Source organism: Onychostoma macrolepis, chromosome 06 (genome assembly GCF_012432095.1).
Source record: "Onychostoma macrolepis isolate SWU-2019 chromosome 06, ASM1243209v1, whole genome shotgun sequence".
NCBI classification, from domain to species: Eukaryota; Metazoa; Chordata; class Actinopteri; order Cypriniformes; family Cyprinidae; genus Onychostoma; species Onychostoma macrolepis.
The window spans coordinates 490043-509459 of record NC_081160.1 but is presented as its reverse complement, the minus strand read 5'-3'; the positions used below and the strand labels follow the sequence as shown (position 1 = coordinate 509459).

The 19417-nt window shown below is 37.9% G+C and overlaps 1 protein-coding gene and 1 long non-coding RNA gene across 5 annotated transcripts in view; one reads left to right on the top strand and one right to left on the bottom strand.

Annotated features, from left to right (window-relative positions):
* The window catches only part of LOC131542169 (transmembrane protease serine 6), a 45562-nt gene extending 28264 nt beyond the window's left edge, over nt 1-17298 (bottom strand). For all 3 annotated transcript variants that reach the window (XR_009271670.1, XM_058778565.1, XM_058778564.1), the window contains exons 1-2: nt 17158-17298; nt 16914-17043 (exon numbers count right to left, since the gene is read on the bottom strand). Coding sequence is in view for 2 of the 3 variants with exons in the window: in XM_058778565.1 (XP_058634548.1) it covers nt 16914-17043; nt 17158-17214 (187 nt within the window). In the remaining variant the exon portion in view is untranslated. The remainder of the gene's footprint in view (nt 1-16913; nt 17044-17157) is intronic.
* Nucleotides 1254-19417, top strand: part of LOC131542172 (uncharacterized) — a 20324-nt gene continuing 2160 nt past the window's right edge. Inside the window, exons 1-5 of one of the 2 annotated variants that reach the window (XR_009271671.1) lie at nt 1255-2242; nt 2929-4658; nt 16918-17089; nt 17160-17589; nt 17674-19368. This is a non-coding gene — a long non-coding RNA (uncharacterized LOC131542172). Of the gene's footprint in view, nt 2243-2928; nt 4659-16917; nt 17090-17159; nt 17590-17673; nt 19369-19417 lie in introns of those variants that run through there. The other variant, XR_009271672.1, reaches the window with a different exon arrangement.

Here is a 19417-nt window from a genome sequence, read left to right as displayed (position 1 = left end):
GTGTGATGTTTATATGATTTATCAGAACACAAATTTTAATAATGACATGGGTATTACACTGATATAACAATGTAAATGTATTTATGATGACATTTCTTGAGTCCTCATAATTGAGATAGCTTACAAACAATATTTAATTAATATCGAATCATATGCAGAATTTTTTGTGATGGGTAGGTGTACAGTTTGTACAGTAAAAAAATCATTACGCCTATATGGAGTGTCCCCGCAAACCAGATTTGTAGTAATACTCCAAATTATTGGCCTGTGCGAAATTCATCCCCATGAGCATAACAGCTTTTTAAATTATACTAAATGATGTTTATGAAAATATAAAAAATGTAGAAAGTTTACTGTGATGGTTAGGTTTAGGGGATGATGCAATATAAAAATCATTAATATAATGTAAATATAAATATTAAAGGTTCTAACTATAATGCAGAGATTTTAATTTTCTGTGAAACTGCTTTGCAACAATTTGTATCGTGAAAAAGCTTGAAAAAAACGTGAATTGAATTATGGAAAGCCTCCATAAAACATGATAATGACATGTCCAGACATGTCGGGGCATCCCGATAACCTTATCGTTTGGCCTGTTAAACATTTTTCACCCTTTGTTTATTTTTGACGCCGCTGGCTCCTCATTACAACATTTTTTGTTACTTTGTTTTATATTGTGTGTGATCGCATAATTTATTTATATTCATTTCATTTAAAAGAAGAGAATAAGACCCGGACGATTGAATGTGTGTTTGTGTACTTGTTTAACCTACGCTGTGGGGGCCAAGTGTCCTCTTAAAGAGAGGAACATTTTGACTTTGCGTGGGCCATTTTATTGAGCCCCTTGAGAAAATTACTTATAAAGCACATCAATTATTTATTTATTTTCTAAGATGTAAAGTTTTCTGTGATGGGTTAGTGTTAGACTGTAAAATGTATAATTATCTGTAGATAAAAAAAACAATAGTAGTCTGTGTAATGTCACCATTTAGATGGGTGTGTGTGTGTGTGAGTGAGTGAGTGAGTGAGTGAGAGAGAGAGAGAGAGAGAGAGAGAGAGAGAGCTCAAAGAAAGAGAGCGAATCAGACAAATTAAGATTCGATCAGATTGGTGTTGAACAACCCAAAGAGCCAAATTCCACAAAGAGGCCCAGGGCCACAAGACAATGTCATAAATCTGTCCAGATCCTGGCGCCACGAGTCTGAAGCAAGTCCACCAACTAGCAGCTTTGAGCGGCTCACATCATTAAACACTTATTGACCATTCCAAATCAGGAGGTCCAATTTTGGGGAAAATAACCAAGATTAATGGTCAAAGAGATGTACTGCGTGACCATCACATGTAAGAGGTTTCCCCCACCTAAAAGTACTCAAATTCCTTGAGACCTTTTAACCTTTCTAGTCTTCACAGAACATGTCCTTATGCGCACAGAATGGCACAGAAACTGTCTTCTATGTGTAGATGGACCAAAATCATCTTAAAAGGACTTATGAGCAACTAATAATTTCTATGCATAACTCCATATTATGTATGTAACCCACACATTTGACTATCATGTTTTAATCACTTATTGTGTATGTGTTGTCAATAACTATAGAATAGCTTAAGAGTTCATATTCATGTTTGGTATGTATGAGTTTGAAAAATCATGCTTGAAACGCTTCTTTCAATTAATTCTTTGTCAAATGTATCATATTCTGGTTATAGAAATCACAACCAAAAGTATACTTTGCAAGAGAGTGTAAAGTTCGGACATGTGACTGACCAGATAACATGCTGATTTATGATGGGGAGGAGAAACAGAGCAACACCCCAAGCTAAGATAATATCTAATTGGTCAACACACCCCTTGGGATGTGTCCAAAAGCCGAGTTTAAAAACTCAGGACACCATCACATCTCTCTCTTCTGTTAGCCATGCTGTTTGCCCGTGAATTCTTCGACCGCTGTTCCAGCGTGCTCTGGCCTACATGCCAGCTGCTACTTAACACCACGATGAGAAGAAAAACCACCTAGTCTCGTTAAATGCTTTTATTCTTTTACTTTCATTTCTTTGCGTTAAGAGTTTCGTTAAGCTTGCCGCAAAGTCCAGCTCCAACTGCACCAGCTTCAAACTTCAACCAGCAACTGACTCCAAAACCATCTTCAGCCAATGCCCAACCATTGGCTTCCCTAGACATCACTGCAAAGACCACTGAACTGTCAGCCAATCAGCAACCTTTCTGCAAAGATGACAACAAAAGGTAATCCCTTAACACAAAGGCAACGCAAGCAAGGTCAGGTCTATGCAATAGCACATATTGCTATAAACTTGGGATTTCATATTTTCATTCTCTTAAACTCATCCTTTCCTCACTTTCTCTCTTTCTGCAACTTGTATGAATGCGTGTGTTCATGTGTTAGATTAGTTTATAAGTCTTAGATTTATCAAATAAAGTCTTATTTATATTGAAAAGAGAAGTATCTTGTATTTTGTGCTTACAAGTTAATGTCTTAAACTGCCGATCTTGTTACTGTGCTTATTAATAGTGTTTTCACTATATTCTGGATTTTAATATCCAGTGCAGAGTTGATGTTATACGGCTCGATCAATGAATCGCTGGTCGACTCGGTGATCAGCTGTAAAACAGTGATTCTGTTCAAGTTCCCTATAAAATCTTAAATGATTCCCTTTGAGCTAAATTGACCTTGTTTCCCTGACATTAGTCATGTTACCTATTTTATTTAAATCATTTTTATACAACTATCAGATTATATGTGTGGGCACGCTCACACATATTGGGATATGTTCTAATGATCTGTTAAAATTGTCTACTTATTTTTGATATTGCTCATCCTTCTTTTTCTCACATCTCCCATACAGAGAGAGAGAGAGTAACCAAAAATCAAACCGATATGTATTTCACAGCTCTTTTCTGATTTTCCACAGAAATGCCTGAGATCTATTTATCTAACCTTGGAACTCAGCAGGATTCCTCCCCGGACATGTGGGCGTAAGATGCCAGACACCACTGGATGTGGGGACGGACCATAAAAACACAAAAACTTTCCTCAAGACTTCATTTATGACATCGGACAGAAATGGACAAACAATTGTACAAACAACGGAATTCCACATATGCCAATTTCCACATCTGGATGTCCTTAACAGGTCACGGGGTCAACACCATGTGGGTGGGCCACGTGGAGGAGGGGAAAGGTCAAAGCCATAAATCATTCTTGACACTCTGTGAATCTTATTCATAACTCACAGACCTGTACACAATTCATATGGTTATATAGTGTATATCAGCTGGATATCTTTGACTGGGATTCTGTTATTTGATTTTGCTGTCATTCAATTATTGCACTAATTTGTCAAAATTATTTAGTATTTTACATGAATTACATATTTTCCAATAAATAAATAAATAAAATAATTAAAAACGATATCAGGTGTATTTTACATAATCTGTAGATGGCAGTAAGGCTGTTCTCAGTGTCCTGCTATAACTAAATTACCAAATATTTCCATTTATATATATAAAATCCATACTATGGAAGTCAATGGGACCACTGACTGTTTGCTTATCAACATTCTTCATCTTTTGTGTTCAACATAAGAAAGAAAGTCAGACAGGTTTGGAACAACTTGAGGGTGAGTAAATGATGACAGAATGTTAATTTTTGGGTGAACTATCCTTTTAATTGTACATATTTGTATGTATGGCATGTATACACTTTATGTATATGATGCATTGTTATCCTGAACTAAACTCCTCTCTCAATATATTTCACTTTAACAGTAATTGTAATTTAAACAGTCATTGTTCTTAAGTGTGGCATCTTTTAACCAGTGTTCGAATTGAGGGGGGCTGGGGGGGTCCTGGACCTCCCATATGCATTAAGGAATCCCCCATAAAGCCCAAAAAAATGAACTTGGGGGCTCCCTTGGTTTTTCAATAAAATTATAATACTTGAAACATGAAACTAATGAAACTGAAAATTAAATTAAAAGTGTTGACTGCTGTAGACCTGTTCATGGCACATCGTATTTTTTATATGTTTTTACAGCGTTGCACATTATAACCTGTTGAGGAAAAATTCCTTTATATAGATTTTTGTATGATTCTATATGCTTATGAAACATTATGTAGTGTATGCTTTACTTAGAACTGTTATGAAGTAAGTATGAGATATGGTTTGGGGCCTAAATATAGGGGGACCGAGCTTTAGAAGTATGATATAGTAGAATGTTTTTTACTTTCTTACCATGGGTGGAAAAGTACAGCCGTTAAGAGTTTGTAACCTTGAGTAGAGAAGAGATATAAGGTGGAGGAGCACCCTCCCTCTTTGTCGCACTCTGCAAAAACCTGTGTGTCTGTATGACTGTTGACCTTCTTTGCAAAGAATAAAACCTTTAAAAGACAAGTGAGAGTGAGTTTGTCTCTTATGCTGGTGAGAGTTATTTAAAATTGCCACAACAATTTGGTGTCAGAAGTTGGGATTCCTTGGATGTGCCTTTTGGACCCTGCGAGCGGACGGTGACTGGTCATCTTGGACTCAAAGAAGTCACAGCCCTACCCCGACTTGATTGAGGGACAAGGGACCGACTGCCGGGGCCCGGAGGGGACACCACTGGAATCAATAAATGAACCCAGGTGGCGACGGGACTCTCCGGTAAGAGACAAATCAAAATCTTCTAAATAATTTGGGTTTTGAAATTAGAATTGGAATTAAGATAAGGGGATAAACCATACTGGTGGGTCTGACTCTGTGGTAGTGCGTGATTAAGAAGTCTCTGGGAGAAATTGAAAATGTAGAGGCACAGTGCAATCAAGAGGTTTTAAAAAATAAATTGAGATCGCGCATGGGACAGTTAAGAAGTTTCTGGAAGAGATTGAGATTACGTGGGTACATTCTAGTTTTCTAGAAAGACGTGATTGGGAAATTGAGCAAGAAACTGAGATCAGGAGATTTCGAAGCAAGGGTTAGGACATATACAAATATGTGTGCTGTTTCAGTCAGCCTGACAGAAAAACAGCTTCCTTTTTTCCTAATGCCAGAGTCTGTGCCTCACTTATCACTCTCCAAGGCCAAAGAGCAGACGTGGTCTGAGATGGGTGGGTTTGTGAAAAACTGTGTTGATGCTACAGACTGGTGTGAGATAAGCGCTGATGTGAAACACAGCGAGAATCTAACGCCCGTTTCACACCGCAAGTGTGAGTGGCGTGTGAGCAGCGCGTATTTTTTTCGGTGCCCATGTTAACAAATGAGTGCATTCACACCGGGAGCAGGAGCAGCGCGTGAGCATCAAGCAGGAGCGTCGCGTGAGCAGCGCGTGAGCAGCGCTGCAGCGATGGTTTCGGCGCAGAGTCTATTTTTGCTGCCCCGCTCACGCTCAATTAAAGTGACAGCACACTTTTGAAGGATAAAATAAATATGATTTCACACAAAACGTGCTAAAAATGCACAGAATAAGCATGTCTAGTGTGTTTTAAGACGAATTGGAGTATTTCAGGAAAGAAAATGAACAATCAAAAATATGTATAGAATCATAATTGGGTTGATCCTCAATCTACAGTTTCTTGGAGAGTGATTGAAGCTGACAAGGTTAAACCAAATAGACTCCAAGATATGTTATTTACTGGCACAGGAAAAAAAGGGGATAATTATAAATTTGGTCCGGTTGTGGCCAACTCTATTAAAATCTGGAAAACGGTGGAACGTCGGATAGGAGGAACCTTCAAATTTTGTAACAGTACACCTTTATGGCACAATTTTAATTTTGTATGCGGAAATCGTCCATTTGTCCAACCCTCTTGGTCCTCTTTGGGTGTAAACACATGCGGTGATATATATGATAACCATGTTCATTTCAGACATTAAGAACCAAATTTTGTCTACCAGCATCCGCATATTTTGTCTTTCTTCAATTACGTTCTGCTCTCAAAGCGTATGGAGTTCCTTGGGCATCTCCCATCTCCTCTCATCCTATGCAAGATTGGATTGCACCATCTGTTGGTCGGCCGTCTGTTTCTTTAATATATAATAAGATTATTGATTGCATTACAAAACCTCTTTCTATTAAAACTGTTTGGAATAGGGAATTATCTGACCTTAATTTATCTGTCGACTGGGAGAGAGTGTGGTCTAATCTCAGTTTAACATCCAAAAATCTGGCTCATCGTCTTATTCACTTCAAAGTCATTCATAGAGCATACATAACTCCTTACAAAAGATTTAAAATGAAACTACAACCGAATCTCAACTGCCATATATGTAATACTACATCGTCAGGTACTTTTCTGCATATGTTTTGGGAATGTCCTGTTGTCATCAGTCTATGGACACATGTAAACCTGGTTCTATCATCCTTACTGCAAATGGATTGGTCTGTTAATCCAAGTTTGTGTCTTGTGTCTGGTCTCTGTATAACTTCAATGCAAAAGAGAATGTTGTTTGCTGGTTTTACAGCTGAGAAGAAGACAATAATACAAAACTGGTTTACACCGCACATGTGTGGAAAAACATATTGGATCCGTAGCCTCCTGCACATAGTGACTCGTGAATGTACAACAGCATGAATCAATGGGGCCAAGCCTTCTACCATTGATGCTTGGCAGTGCTTTCTCTTTGATATACGTGACTGTATAAAAGAGTGACTTATGTTTTTCTTGTCCTTCCCTCTCTCCCTCCCTTTGACTGGACTTTGAGATATTGAGTATGTGTCTGTTGTTGTTGTTGTTGTTTTTATTATTATTTTGTATTTTGTATTTTTTATTTATTTGTTTTTTTTGTTTTGTTTGGATGTTATGTATGAAAAATAAAAATGTTGATAACAAAAAAATAAATAAAAAATATGTATAGAAGATTTACCCATTTTAACTTGTTTTTCATTTTTAATTGCCATAAGCAAATTATAACTTAAAGCATTTTATCAAACTCACAACGAACAATTCATCTTGCTCAGGATCTTAAGTTATAATGGAGTATATACAGTAGGCCTACATAAGAAATTCGTTATTCATTCATTATTGACAGCTTCAATAAGAAATTGAGATTATGGGTAAAAGTATATATTATTTAAAAAACAAAAAAAACCCCAAAAACAGTATAAACAGCACTTTCTATATTTGAGTATGACTGAAACAACATTATATGAGCTGTTTTTGTTGTTTACCATTTACAAGTGAATCCCCAAGACTTCAAAACTTTCAAGTTTATAACTGACCAACTTCTAAAAACAAATTTATAGTTGTCTTTGTAAAGAAATATGTCGCTTTGGAGCCGCTGCTGTGACGCTGAACAAACGCTTCCAGTGTGAATACTCTGCGAGTCTGCAGCTGCAGTGACGCTGTAGTTACACTGCCGTGAAGCTCATGCTTGCGGTGTGAAACGGGCGTGAGGAGCATTTATGTCAGAGTTCAAGCACGAAATTGTTGTAGAGATGAGTCTACGTGTGACAGACACTGTGACTCTCCTGAAGCATCTGGCTCAGGAGGGCCACAAAGTCAGCTTGTCAAAATGACAGTTTGTAAAACAACAAGTTACATTTTTGGGTCATGTCATAACACCAAACAGTAAATCCCTGTCTGAAAAAAAGAGTTCATGGCATTAAATATGTACCAAAACTAATCACAAAAAAACAAATGCTATCATTTTTTGGAATGTGTTCATATTGTCGAACATTTATTCCAAATTATGCAATTCTTCAGCAGCCTCTGAGAGCCCTAACAATAGGGAAGGGGTTGAAGTCAGGTGACAAAACTGAATGGACAGGGGAGGCCGAAGAGGCATTTGTGAATATGAAAGTTCAGCTGTCTCTGGCGCCAACTTTGGGCCTACTGGTACCAACTAAGCCTTTTGTTCAGATGGTGGATGAGAAAAATGGGTTTATGACTTCTGTGTTGTTGCAGCATTATGGAGATAAATTACGACCTGTGGCTTATTTTTTCAGGCAAACTAGATCCGGTTGCAGCAGGCCTGCCACACTGTCCGAGGCACGCCTCACGCGGGCAGGGCTTATATGCTCCGAGAACGGACACTGCACTAGTGATACAAAACTCACAGGTCTGTTTAAATTACTGATTAACATGGCGGATAAAAGCAGCTTGTTTTTTTACACCAACAGTATATTATAGCAGGCATACTACTTACAGAACTCAGGTGATTTTTCAAACTTGATGTGCTGTTGTGGTAGGCCAGTTTCTAATCGCATATTTGGCACACTGCCTTTGTCTTGTCCTCACTCAATTTAAAGTGCTCCCACACAGCTGAGGTCTTTTGCATTTTTGTCTTCTCTTCCAGATGAACTGAATAATGACATTCATGACGTTCACTCATGGGCGATTCATATTCAAGCACGAACGAGAACGTTTCGCGGGGGATGCCAGGTGTTTGAGAAAAAAATAAAAAATAAAATATTTGAATCTCAAAATTGAAAATCGAATGCCAACCCACCGAACGAATATTCAAATAATCGAATATTCTGGTTCAGCCCTAATATTTTCAAGTCACAATTTAGCAAAATCTGCTGTTATATATTTAATGTCCAACATTCCTAATTTTTCTGTCATTAATTTAACTTCATATGTTGGTATTAATTTCATTTATAATGCTAACACTTGAACTTAAAATGATTTTAACCGAAACTGACATGGTTTCTAGAGAGCAAAGGTTTTGTGTAAAAAAAGGGAAGACTTAAACACAAAGTCTGTAAAATAAACTGTTAAAAGGATTTGATGATCACTAGTCTAGTGATTGTACGTTATTGTTGTGATCATTCAGGTTGTATGTCAGCTTTAACGTACGGTTTTTTAAACAAAGCAGCTGATATTTGCCATAGCGACAGCAAGAAGCTAGTGGAGTGCCGAGTCACTTTCACTCCAAAATGGCGGAAGCGCAGGGCTGTATAGATGAAGCCATCGTCCATCACCGATGGCTGATAGACATCATGATGTTGAGCCGGTGTTCTGTCGATTTGTGCTACCCTGTCAGATTTTGCTTCCAGCATGATATTAATGTGGTGTGAGGCTTTATTAACGTGTACACCTCCCCCAGCCCTAAACCTTCCATTACAGTAGGATAAATACAGTGTTGATAGCATAATCTGACAGGTATCATTATTTGTTAGAACACCTGCATGGTGATTCCCCCAGCCCCCGCGCAATCCTCCGCATCCCAAGTTCGGAAAGAAAATAAGGTGTGGGAACCCCTAAAGGGAATAAATACGAGAATGATTTCAATAGCCTACTTTCTCTTGTAGTTATATCATTGGGTAATTATACTGTATATAAATTGCGGGCATCAGGGAGCCGCTATTATGCCTGTGTGACCGGATGAGTTTTATTATGGGTTGTGGATTCATTAGAATCAGTTTCCATTTTAATCTTTGCGTATTTCAAATGGGAAGACACACCCACTGGCGTTAAGTGGCATCCTGTCATTGATCACACCTGGCGGTTCAATCATTGAGGTGCGTTCTAGTGGAGGCCCAGAGGCTTTATAAGAAGCAAGTCTAAGTGTGGCATGATCATTCCGCTCCGTGTTCCTGTTTTGTGGGCTGTAAAGGTCCAGGGGGGGAGTTGTTTAAAGTGGATTTAGTAGAATCATCATTTAGTAGAATCGAACCTGTGTTTCCTTGAGTAGTACCTGAGGGTGCGTAGTATTGAATGATCTCATCATAGTCCTAGGGTGGCGTAGTCGTCTCTCCACTGTTTCTGTTACGCGATGCCACGTTGCTACACCTGGCATTTTGAATGCACCATCACTTTTTAGTTTCACTTTCACTTTCGAGATTCGCGATCGCACATACTCTGTTAATACTATGGAGCGGCAGTACTTGCCACACATTTTACAAGATTAGATGTTTGTCAGTGATGCTCAGGATCTGCAAATCATTCGCCATCGTCCTCAGTCATCTCTCCTTACTCTGTTTATGTGGCAAGTGAAATTTTATGTACTGCAATGTAGGCAACCGTTAGCAATCGTTATTTGTTTTCCGTGCCTCTTCCTCATGAGATATTGCTTAACTGTATGTCATTTTATAATCTGAGTAACACAAAATGTGATAAATCTTACAAAACCATCAACCTTATCAATTACATACTGTACATGAAAGAAAAACCTGCAAAGCTGTTACAAAAAAGAAAAAATAACAAAAAATGAGCTAAATATTGCCTACAGATAGTTTACAATAATGAGCAATATACAGCAAACCAAACAACTGTGACTGGGATGTATTACTCTTACTCATATTATCCTCTCCTAACAGTAATAACCATAAGACTTATTATCAGTCAGTTATAGGCGAGCCAGGCACATATAACGGTGACTTTGCGAGGCCGGTGCATATTGTGACTGCTCCCTTTCGTGATGTGGCCATAGGCGAATAAATACGGGTGAATATAACCACGAAGGGTCTCTAGGATGGCTCATTTGACGTTAACGGATCGCCAGGCAGGCGTACAGCAGTGACAGGCAGACACACATAACGGTGTCCTGTATGGAAAGATGTTACTCCAGCTGACAGTAATCCATTTTCACCTGTACAAGTGAACACTGAGCATCGGCAGCTAATGAGGTGCGTTGGAGTGACGTCAACGCCCCTCTTTGACTGATTGGCTGAGGAGTAGCTGTCAATCAAGAACTTGTGGACCAATGATGATGCTTAAACCCGCCCTGAATTACATGAAACTCTAACCGCAACATTTAGAAAAGCAAGCGCAGAATGTGGAAACAAGAGCGAAGGGAAAAACAGCATAAGCATACAAAAATTAAAATATGAGCAGAAAATGTCTGAGAGCAGAAAAAACTGAGAAATATAACCAAGGAAAACATGATTTTGTGCGCAAGTCAGATAATTTTGCATTAATATTTCAATTTTGTGCAATATGATTTTAAATGTGTTTAAAGTTTTGATTCATGCTTATTATTTTTAAAGATGTGTTATTAATTTTTTGATTTACGCTTATTTTTCGATCCGTGACCATTGTTTGCTATTCTGAAAAACTTGCTTTCATTTTTAAATCTTGTGCAATATATTTTTACTTGTGTTTTTACATTTTGTTTTCACGCTTGTTATTTTTTAATCCGTGACTGCAATACTTTAGACGGGAATCATCATCATTGTATCCCATACAAGTAATTAATTTACAAAAACTGATTTGCAGAAATGGAGCAAGCGCTAAGTAGAAGTTTTGATTATCGGGGCCAATATAAACATGTGGAAATGCTGATTGTGTGTATGTTTAATTCGACATATTCACTGTTTCCCGTAGCCTACATGTAAGCAGCTTTCTCTACCACAAAGAAGATTATAATGTCATTACATCTGAGGAAGATACATTACATCTGAGGAAGACATATTTTGCTTTCGGTTGTTTAGTTTCTGTAACTTTGTATCATGGCTTGTGTGACGCTGTGCTGTAATACTGGGGTTCCCCTCATACGTCACCCTCCAGGATTCCCCAACGACGCGTAACACGCCTCAGTGAACTAATACAGTGATATAAGACCTCAGATCTCACAATACACTTTACTGATGATTATGCGAACTATATCGACAGTTAAGCAGATGAGGTCAGAAGAACGCAACGCGTTGCATTTTCATTGCTTTCCCTTACCATTGATCTATAGAGTCGACTGTCCTACAAAGATATCAATACCACGATTAGTTTTAACAGTAAGCAACCACTTTATATCGACATAAAAAAGGAGTTCAAAACCGCCTAGGTGTATTGTTGCTGCAAAGTGGCAGTCGTGTCCTAATGGTTAGAAAGTCATACTCGTAACCCAAAGGTTGCGGGTTAAAGTCTCAGGTCCACCAGGGATTGTAGGTGGGGGGAATGAATGTACAGTGCTCTCTCCACCTTCAATACCACGACTGAGGTGCCCTTAAGCAAGGCACCGAACCCCCAACTGCTCCCCGAGCGCCGCAGCATTGGCTGCCCACTGCTCCGGGTGTGTGTTCACGGTGTGTGTGTTCACTGCTGTGTGTGTGCACTGTGGATGGGATAAGTGCAGAGCACAAATTCCGTACCATACTTGGCCACATGTCACTTTCACTTTCAAATGTAAACCAGAGAAAGCACTGACGCGCTATCACACCCAAGGGGCCGTCTGATCATTCCACCAACTGGGTTAAAATGTCCAATGTATTTAAATTAAAATGACTTTTAACATTTAAAATAACACACTGTCAAATTGTAAAGCTTGTATTGCTCATAGTGATTTACTACAGATGAGGATTTTGCCAATACCTCCCTTTATATACATGTACAGTACACAATTATTTACATATAAAAGATCCCTGGAAAGGTTTTTTTCATGTTCCAACGGTTGTAGTGTGTTGCTAGATACAAAACTGACTTACTACAGGTTAGATTTTACCAATATCTCACTTACGGTATGTACAGCACACAAATATCTTTTTTTAAAAACTACAGTAATTCACCAAAAGGGTTTTTCATGTTCCACAGGTTGTAGTACGTTGTGACATTATGCCAATATCTCCCTTACTGTATGTACAATTGACAATTGACCTATCAGTAAGCCCCGCCCCCTTAGTTACTGTTGATCCCTCGGACAAACAAATGACAGCTCTTACAATGACAGCTACAGTGTGAAAACCTTGTCCCACCATGTTTTTGCACAATTTTGGACACAGAAGGCCACCAAATGGGAATTAAATATTCCATGGAGGGATTTATAAAATATTTAAAAATAAATATGGTGGGTAACTCGAAGGAGGGTTTACAGATCACAATGCAAGCGGGAAAAGTCTCATATTACGGTCGGTCATCACGATCGCGGATGACAACATGCAGGATCGTTTATGTGTTTTTGACTTGCACTGTATAAGACGCGAGAACAGTCCGCTATTTAGGTTTGTTCATTAGCATGGATTCACTAACTTTAACGTTAGCTAGTTTTAGCCAGAGATACCTTGCTAAAGCACAAGATAACATTAATGTTCTGCTTGAGCAGATGAAAATTGTAACTTAATGAGTGTATGACAACCAGAAAATGAACGTTTTTGTCTAAATTTGTAAAATAAATTATATTGCCCATCCTCTCAGGATACCTGGAATCAGTGTTACAAGTACCCCAGGCACATCGTTTTTCCATTTTTTAAGCATAATCCCCATAAAACCGATGCGAGCTTCGGATCCTCCAATGTTTCAGGACATCGTACTGAAACTTAAAGATGTCCGAGTTCCGCTCCCTGTGCAGCTGATACTCGACTGCCATTGGCTAGTCTGCGTTCGAGGGGAGGGGCTTACCGATAGATTAATTATTTAAAACAAAAACAAAAAATTCTGTAAGACCTCAAAAGGAATTGTTCATGTTCCAAAGGTTGTAGTATAAAATATTGATGTACTTTATGTACAGGGAGGAATTAGCAAAATTTCACCTATAGTAAGTCAGTCTAGTCACTAGGAATGTACTACAACTTTTGGAGCATATTTAAAAAAAGAAAGAAAAAAAAAACTTTGTGAATTACAGTAATTTCTTAAAAAGAATTATATACTGTATGTACAGTGAGGAAGATGTTGGCAAAATTTCAACTGTAGTAAGTTTGTCTGGTCACTATGAACATACAACATTTGGAACACGAAAAATCCCATTTTGGTGAATTACTGTAATTTTTTTTAAAGTGTACATACTTAGGGAAATTATTGTCTAAGGCGAGTTATTGACAATATATATTTAGTCAGTTTGAGTAAATTATTCATTTACTGTAAACATTCATTTGAATAAATTATTGGAATTTAATAATTAAATGTAAATAATTTAATAAATTATTACTTCGTTTTGTACTGTGAGGTAAATTTGCAGACGGTCCCTAAAGCAGCTTAGGCGAATATGCAGTGAATATCAAACCTAAAACTATCGCGCTTGGTTTTCTATGGGAGAAAAAAAAATGGTTTGGTGAAACTTGTTGGTTGCGGGCTCATATTCTGGGCTCATCTGCTTAAATGTACATAATATACAGTAATATATTTTATTAATTAGACGCTGAATTTAATCATTTATTATCACTGAGGCAACAAACCATGTGTTTTCTTTATGGGAAATGTTTAACGTGCAGTTTTGCGCGTTCCGTAACTTGTGTTCATATCTTCATCTGTTTGCATCATCAGTAAGATCTGAGTTTGGTCTTTTAATAGGCTTGTTTGAGATGAGCAAAATCAGCGCAGAACCGATCACCGGTGATCCCATGAGATGCATGCCGGTTAGAAAAGTGTCCGATTTTTTTTTTTTGTTGTTAAACATATAACATGTATTTAAATTATGCTTGAATATTCCCAAACACTATGACAGTGCGATCCCTGTGTGAGATATGTGATTGTTGTCATATTTCTATAAAAATCTAAAATACATGTTTATATTAAAGTAGAAATGCATGATAAATACGCCTTTCGTACTGGATTAAATAGCAAGCACTTTGAGTGTCTTGTTCATCATATTTATATTCATATAAAAGCAACAGAACTGAAATTATATCACATTTATTAGCAGCACAGCACATGAGTGAGACTAACGCGACATCTGCCTGTGATCTCGTATAGTCTATCTGTTCCACTTCGAGAGGGCAGAACTGTCCGTCTTGACTGCGCTTACTTCACTCCTCCCCTCACTGCAGCCGCCTACATTTCAGGCGAGGCGCATCTCAAACAAGCCTAATAGCTGTTATTGTGTTAGTGCACTACTGAGCCGCGTAATGTGTTTTCTTTAAACGATTTCTGAGGGAAACAGCTTGAAATCTTGCGCATTCGTTCATATTCTACATCTGCTTAACTGTCGATATAGTTCGCATAATCATCAGTAAAGTGTATTCTGAGATCTGAGGTCTTATATCACTGTATTAGTTCACTGAGGCGTGTTACGCGTCGTTGGGGAATCCTGGAGTGTTACGTATGAGGGGAACCCCAGTATTACAGCACAGCGTCACACAAGCCATGATACAGAGTTACAGAAACTAAACAACCGAAAACAATATATGTCTTCCTCAGATGTAATGTTAGTTCTGTACTTCAGTGTTGGGTAAAAGAGCATTATAATCTCCTTTGGGGTAGAGAAAGCTGCTTACATGTAGGCTACGGGAAACAGCGAAGATGCTGAATTAAACACACACAATCAGCGTTTCCACGTTTATACTGGCCCCGATAATCAAAACTTCTACTTAGCGCTTGCTCCATTTCTGCAAATCAGTTTTTGTAAATGAATGACTTGATCCACATATGGCCACCTGCTGGTGAGCGGCTGACAGCAGCGGGAGATCATGCATCGGTGCTCTACTGCTATTCCTGCGGTTCCCGGATGTGCAACGCTGAATTTTCTGCCGAATTCTAACCACTGAATTTGTGGCAGCGAATTTGGAAAGTGAAATAAAATGACCAAAATTTGCCTGTTGAATATTATACATCGTATTTTTAAACAGATTGAATATTTTGGAAGTGAATTCTGGAAGGTGAATATGAATTATTGAATTTTTAATTATGAAAATGTGTGTGAAATATATAGAATTATAGCTTAAATAAACAACTATGTTAAATTTCAGGACCTAAAAATCCAAGCCCAGGAAATACAAGGCATTAAAATGCAAGCACCGTTAATTGCAATGCATCACGCGGATACGTCTTCTACGTATATTTACGCTTTGATTTGAACTAAAACAGTGCATCCAGTATGCGGCTAACACAGAAGACCGTACGCAGTTTCCGTCCAGTGGATATTCTTCAAAATGGCGCTAGGGTGACACAGAGGAGACAAATTTGAATAAAATAGTTTTTTTTCCTTTTGCGCACAAAAAGTATTCTCGTAGCTTCGTAAAATAACGGTTGAACCACTGATGTCACGTGGATTATTTTAACGATGTCCTTGCTATGTTTCTGAGCCTTGAACGTGTAAGGACCCTTGCTGTCTGTGCAGGCTCAGAGAGCTCTCATATTTCATAAAAAATATCTTAATTTGTGTTCCGAAGATGAACGACGGTCTTGCGGGTTTGGAACGACATGAGGGTGCGTAATTAATGACAGAATTTTCGTTTTTGGGTGAACTATCCCTTTAAAGTCATAAATTTCCAGAAAAAAATAATACTCAAGTGAAGTACAGATACTCAAAAAGTGTACTTAAGTACAGTACTCAAGTAAATCAGAGGCGTTGAGATGAGTCATCGCTGAAACCTCTGACTTTTGTTCAGTGCGAGCGTATGCTGAATGAATTCTGAATTATCTCATCATAAGCAACAAAGTGCAGATGTATGAATTAGGCAAGTAGTGTATGGACAGCTTCATTGATTATAACAGTAATTTTGAATGCTTAAACTAGCTATGCTGAAGTCAGTGATAATATTCTTTAATGTGAATCTTCTTTGCTCGCTTTCTCCATAATTTACTCACTGTTTCAATAACTGTTGAAATTAAAGCATTAGAATTTATAACTTAGAATGTTTTTTTATTAAGTTGTGATTGCTTTAAATACAAATTTAGTCACATTAAAATATTTCCTGTACTTGTCTAACCAGATGGGTTTATGATGTGTGTAGTTTATACTTTTTAGCCTTACCCTGCAAGTCGCTTCACACTCTGCCTATATGTAGATATTTAATTCTTCTTTGCTTAATGATTGTTTGGTACACCAAATTAGCTGATATTGAATAAGCCTTAAAACCTAAGAACAGTCACTAGGTTATTAGGTATTCTGAGCGATAAAGAGGACAAGAAATATATATATATTTAACTTAACAAACCCAAAAATAAAAAATGACAAGAGATTAAAAGAAACGTGCTAATTTTGCTATTACACAGATTTTTGTGGAGAAAGATGTAGTTTTTAAAAATGTATTTATTATTTATTTATGTTTGAAGAGTGTGTAAGTTTTAGTTTGACACTAAATCACGAACTCATGTATGAATCTTTCCTCACCCAGAAAGTACCAGAGAAGAGATGAAGATCCTGCCAAGACGAGGATGATGATGGTGAAGATGAGACCAATCAGACATTTCTGGCAGCTCCTTCTCTTTTTCTGTGTCTGATCCGGATCGACGCGAGGAATCTGTGGATAAACGCACAACAGAAGCCCTGAGCGAACATCTTTCACGGTAATATCTCGCAGTTGTTGTTGTGCAATGATCGCTTTATTCTTTAATCAAACACAGCGCTCTCTCACAGTGTCGGTGTCGCTGTCTCGATTCGGATCCGATCCGAATCCGTTCCCGAGCTCCATCACGAACCGAACCGAACCGTTATCTGGCGCTCATCCTCGGCTCTCGGTCCCGGTTCTGCAGGTTCTTAGCAGGATCCAGGTGGCTCACATGTTCTGAGGGAATCGCTCGGTGAGTCGCAGTGTTTGTCCGTCCAAAGTCCGCTGCGGATCAATAACCGGCTCTGCTGGTCTGAGGACAGTCCGTGGACAGCCTCGCTTTGCATTGCTGAGATTGTGTGAGAATACGAATAACGGGTCTCTCTACAAGTCAACACCTAGCAACGCGCGCTCACCTGCGCGACGCTCGTGACGTCACTCCGTCGGGTCCCACCTGTGCGCGGCTGACGCTCCTCCTGGACACGATCAACATGCGGCCCTTTCCGCTCTGATTTGCGTGTAAGTAAAATTATGTGTTCAAGTGTTACATTTTGCCACTTAAGTTCATGCATTTTAATACACGTTCTACATTTTCTAATACAGCAAGGACTGGACTGGGGGACAGACCAAGAAAAGCATTCCCTTGATGAAAAACACTTGTTGTTTGTATTTATAGTAAAAATGCATCCGCTGTTCATTGCTATTTTACACTTATGATTAATCAACTATTATTATTATTGGTGTATTTCCATTAGGCTACTACAAATCAGCACGTTCCTAAACTTAGTATGGATAGGACATTGATCTAACCATTTGGATAAAACAGTTCCATGAAACGTATTTGACTGCAGTTTTATTTAAAACTCAATACTTATGAAATCATTCATTTATAGTCCCCAATTAACCCTGTGAGAAGACATTTTATAGGAAAGAATTTTCCTTCAACCAGTTCACTGTCCTTGATATAATCAAATCAGCTGAGAAAAACACTGATGCATTTCTGAGGATCCTTTGAACCACGGGCATCCAAACAGAGAAGATTCAAGTTGTGGTGAATCATGACAGAAATTGCCGAAGTTTCTCCAAGAACACAGCACCTCAAACAGACCTGCAGGCGTCTAATAGGAATGATGTAAAGTTATAAGCAAAGGAAACACATGCAGACATGCAGCTCACCTTACGTGTTTTATCTGCCAATGAAAGAAATCCATACAGGAACTGCAACTTTTTCATTTAAAAACTATTTTAAACAAAAATGTATTCAACATTCAGCACTGAAGTGCAACAATATCACCGTGATTCTGTCCCCCAGATTAATTTTTCACCATGTTTATTTTGGTTGTTGCAATTTATATTTCCCTTTTTTATTTGATTTATTATTAAACACATTTCTTGCCATTATCACTGTAAAAAAATTCAACTTTCGAAAAGTTCTACTAACCAATGTAAAAAAGTAGCCTGAACAAAGAATGTTTAGTATGAGAAGTCAGTTTAATTTTTTGTGTGAACTGAACAAAAATACTCTAAACATGTCGCTAGCAGAAGTTGTTTTGTTTACCTTACTTCCATACTCAAGTATTTGTTCACAACATATCCAAATGTTCTCCCAACTTTTCAAATTGAGTCATCTGAACAAACGATTTTACATTGAACAATATTGCACAAGTTCCCAGCATGCATTGCAGCTTGAAAACATTTTATGTTCATTATTATTAAAATATTAGCATTGTTTTAAATTTTACTGGCTTAATTTATGCTGCTGCTGCTTTTGTCGCTTACAGTTAGCTGTCATGTGGATCAGAGTTCATATTTATACTGATTTAGGGTTTGTTGATCCTCACCATGATTGAGAATCGTGCGCTGAGGTACTGTATATGTGCATCTCAGTGCAACTTGTTTAATACATTTGTCTATTAGAATACATGTTTGCCTTTAGTTTTAAGAGGCAAATACTATCCATATGATGTAGAAGGCTTTGAAAATAAACATAAATCTAAAAGAAAGAGGATTATTAAAAAAAGATTAGCATTGCTAAATGCTAAAACATCTTTGGTTGCTCTGACAGATCTTTTAACACTTGGTAGACTGACTTTTATTCATTAGATGAACTAAAGTTTTTAAGTTGTCGGTTGCTAGTTGAGTTCACTTAAAAAGTTGATTGCGATAGGTTGCTTTGTTTTTTTGAGTTAGGTCAACTTTCTTTCTTTTTTACAGTGTGACACACCGCAGTGAAACAACAATACTTTTATACTATAACACTCATAGGTCTATAACACCTAAGATAGGAAAAACCTATCTGTTGTCATTCTCATTCACCTCAGTGGCACTGAGAAACAATGCTGTTGAA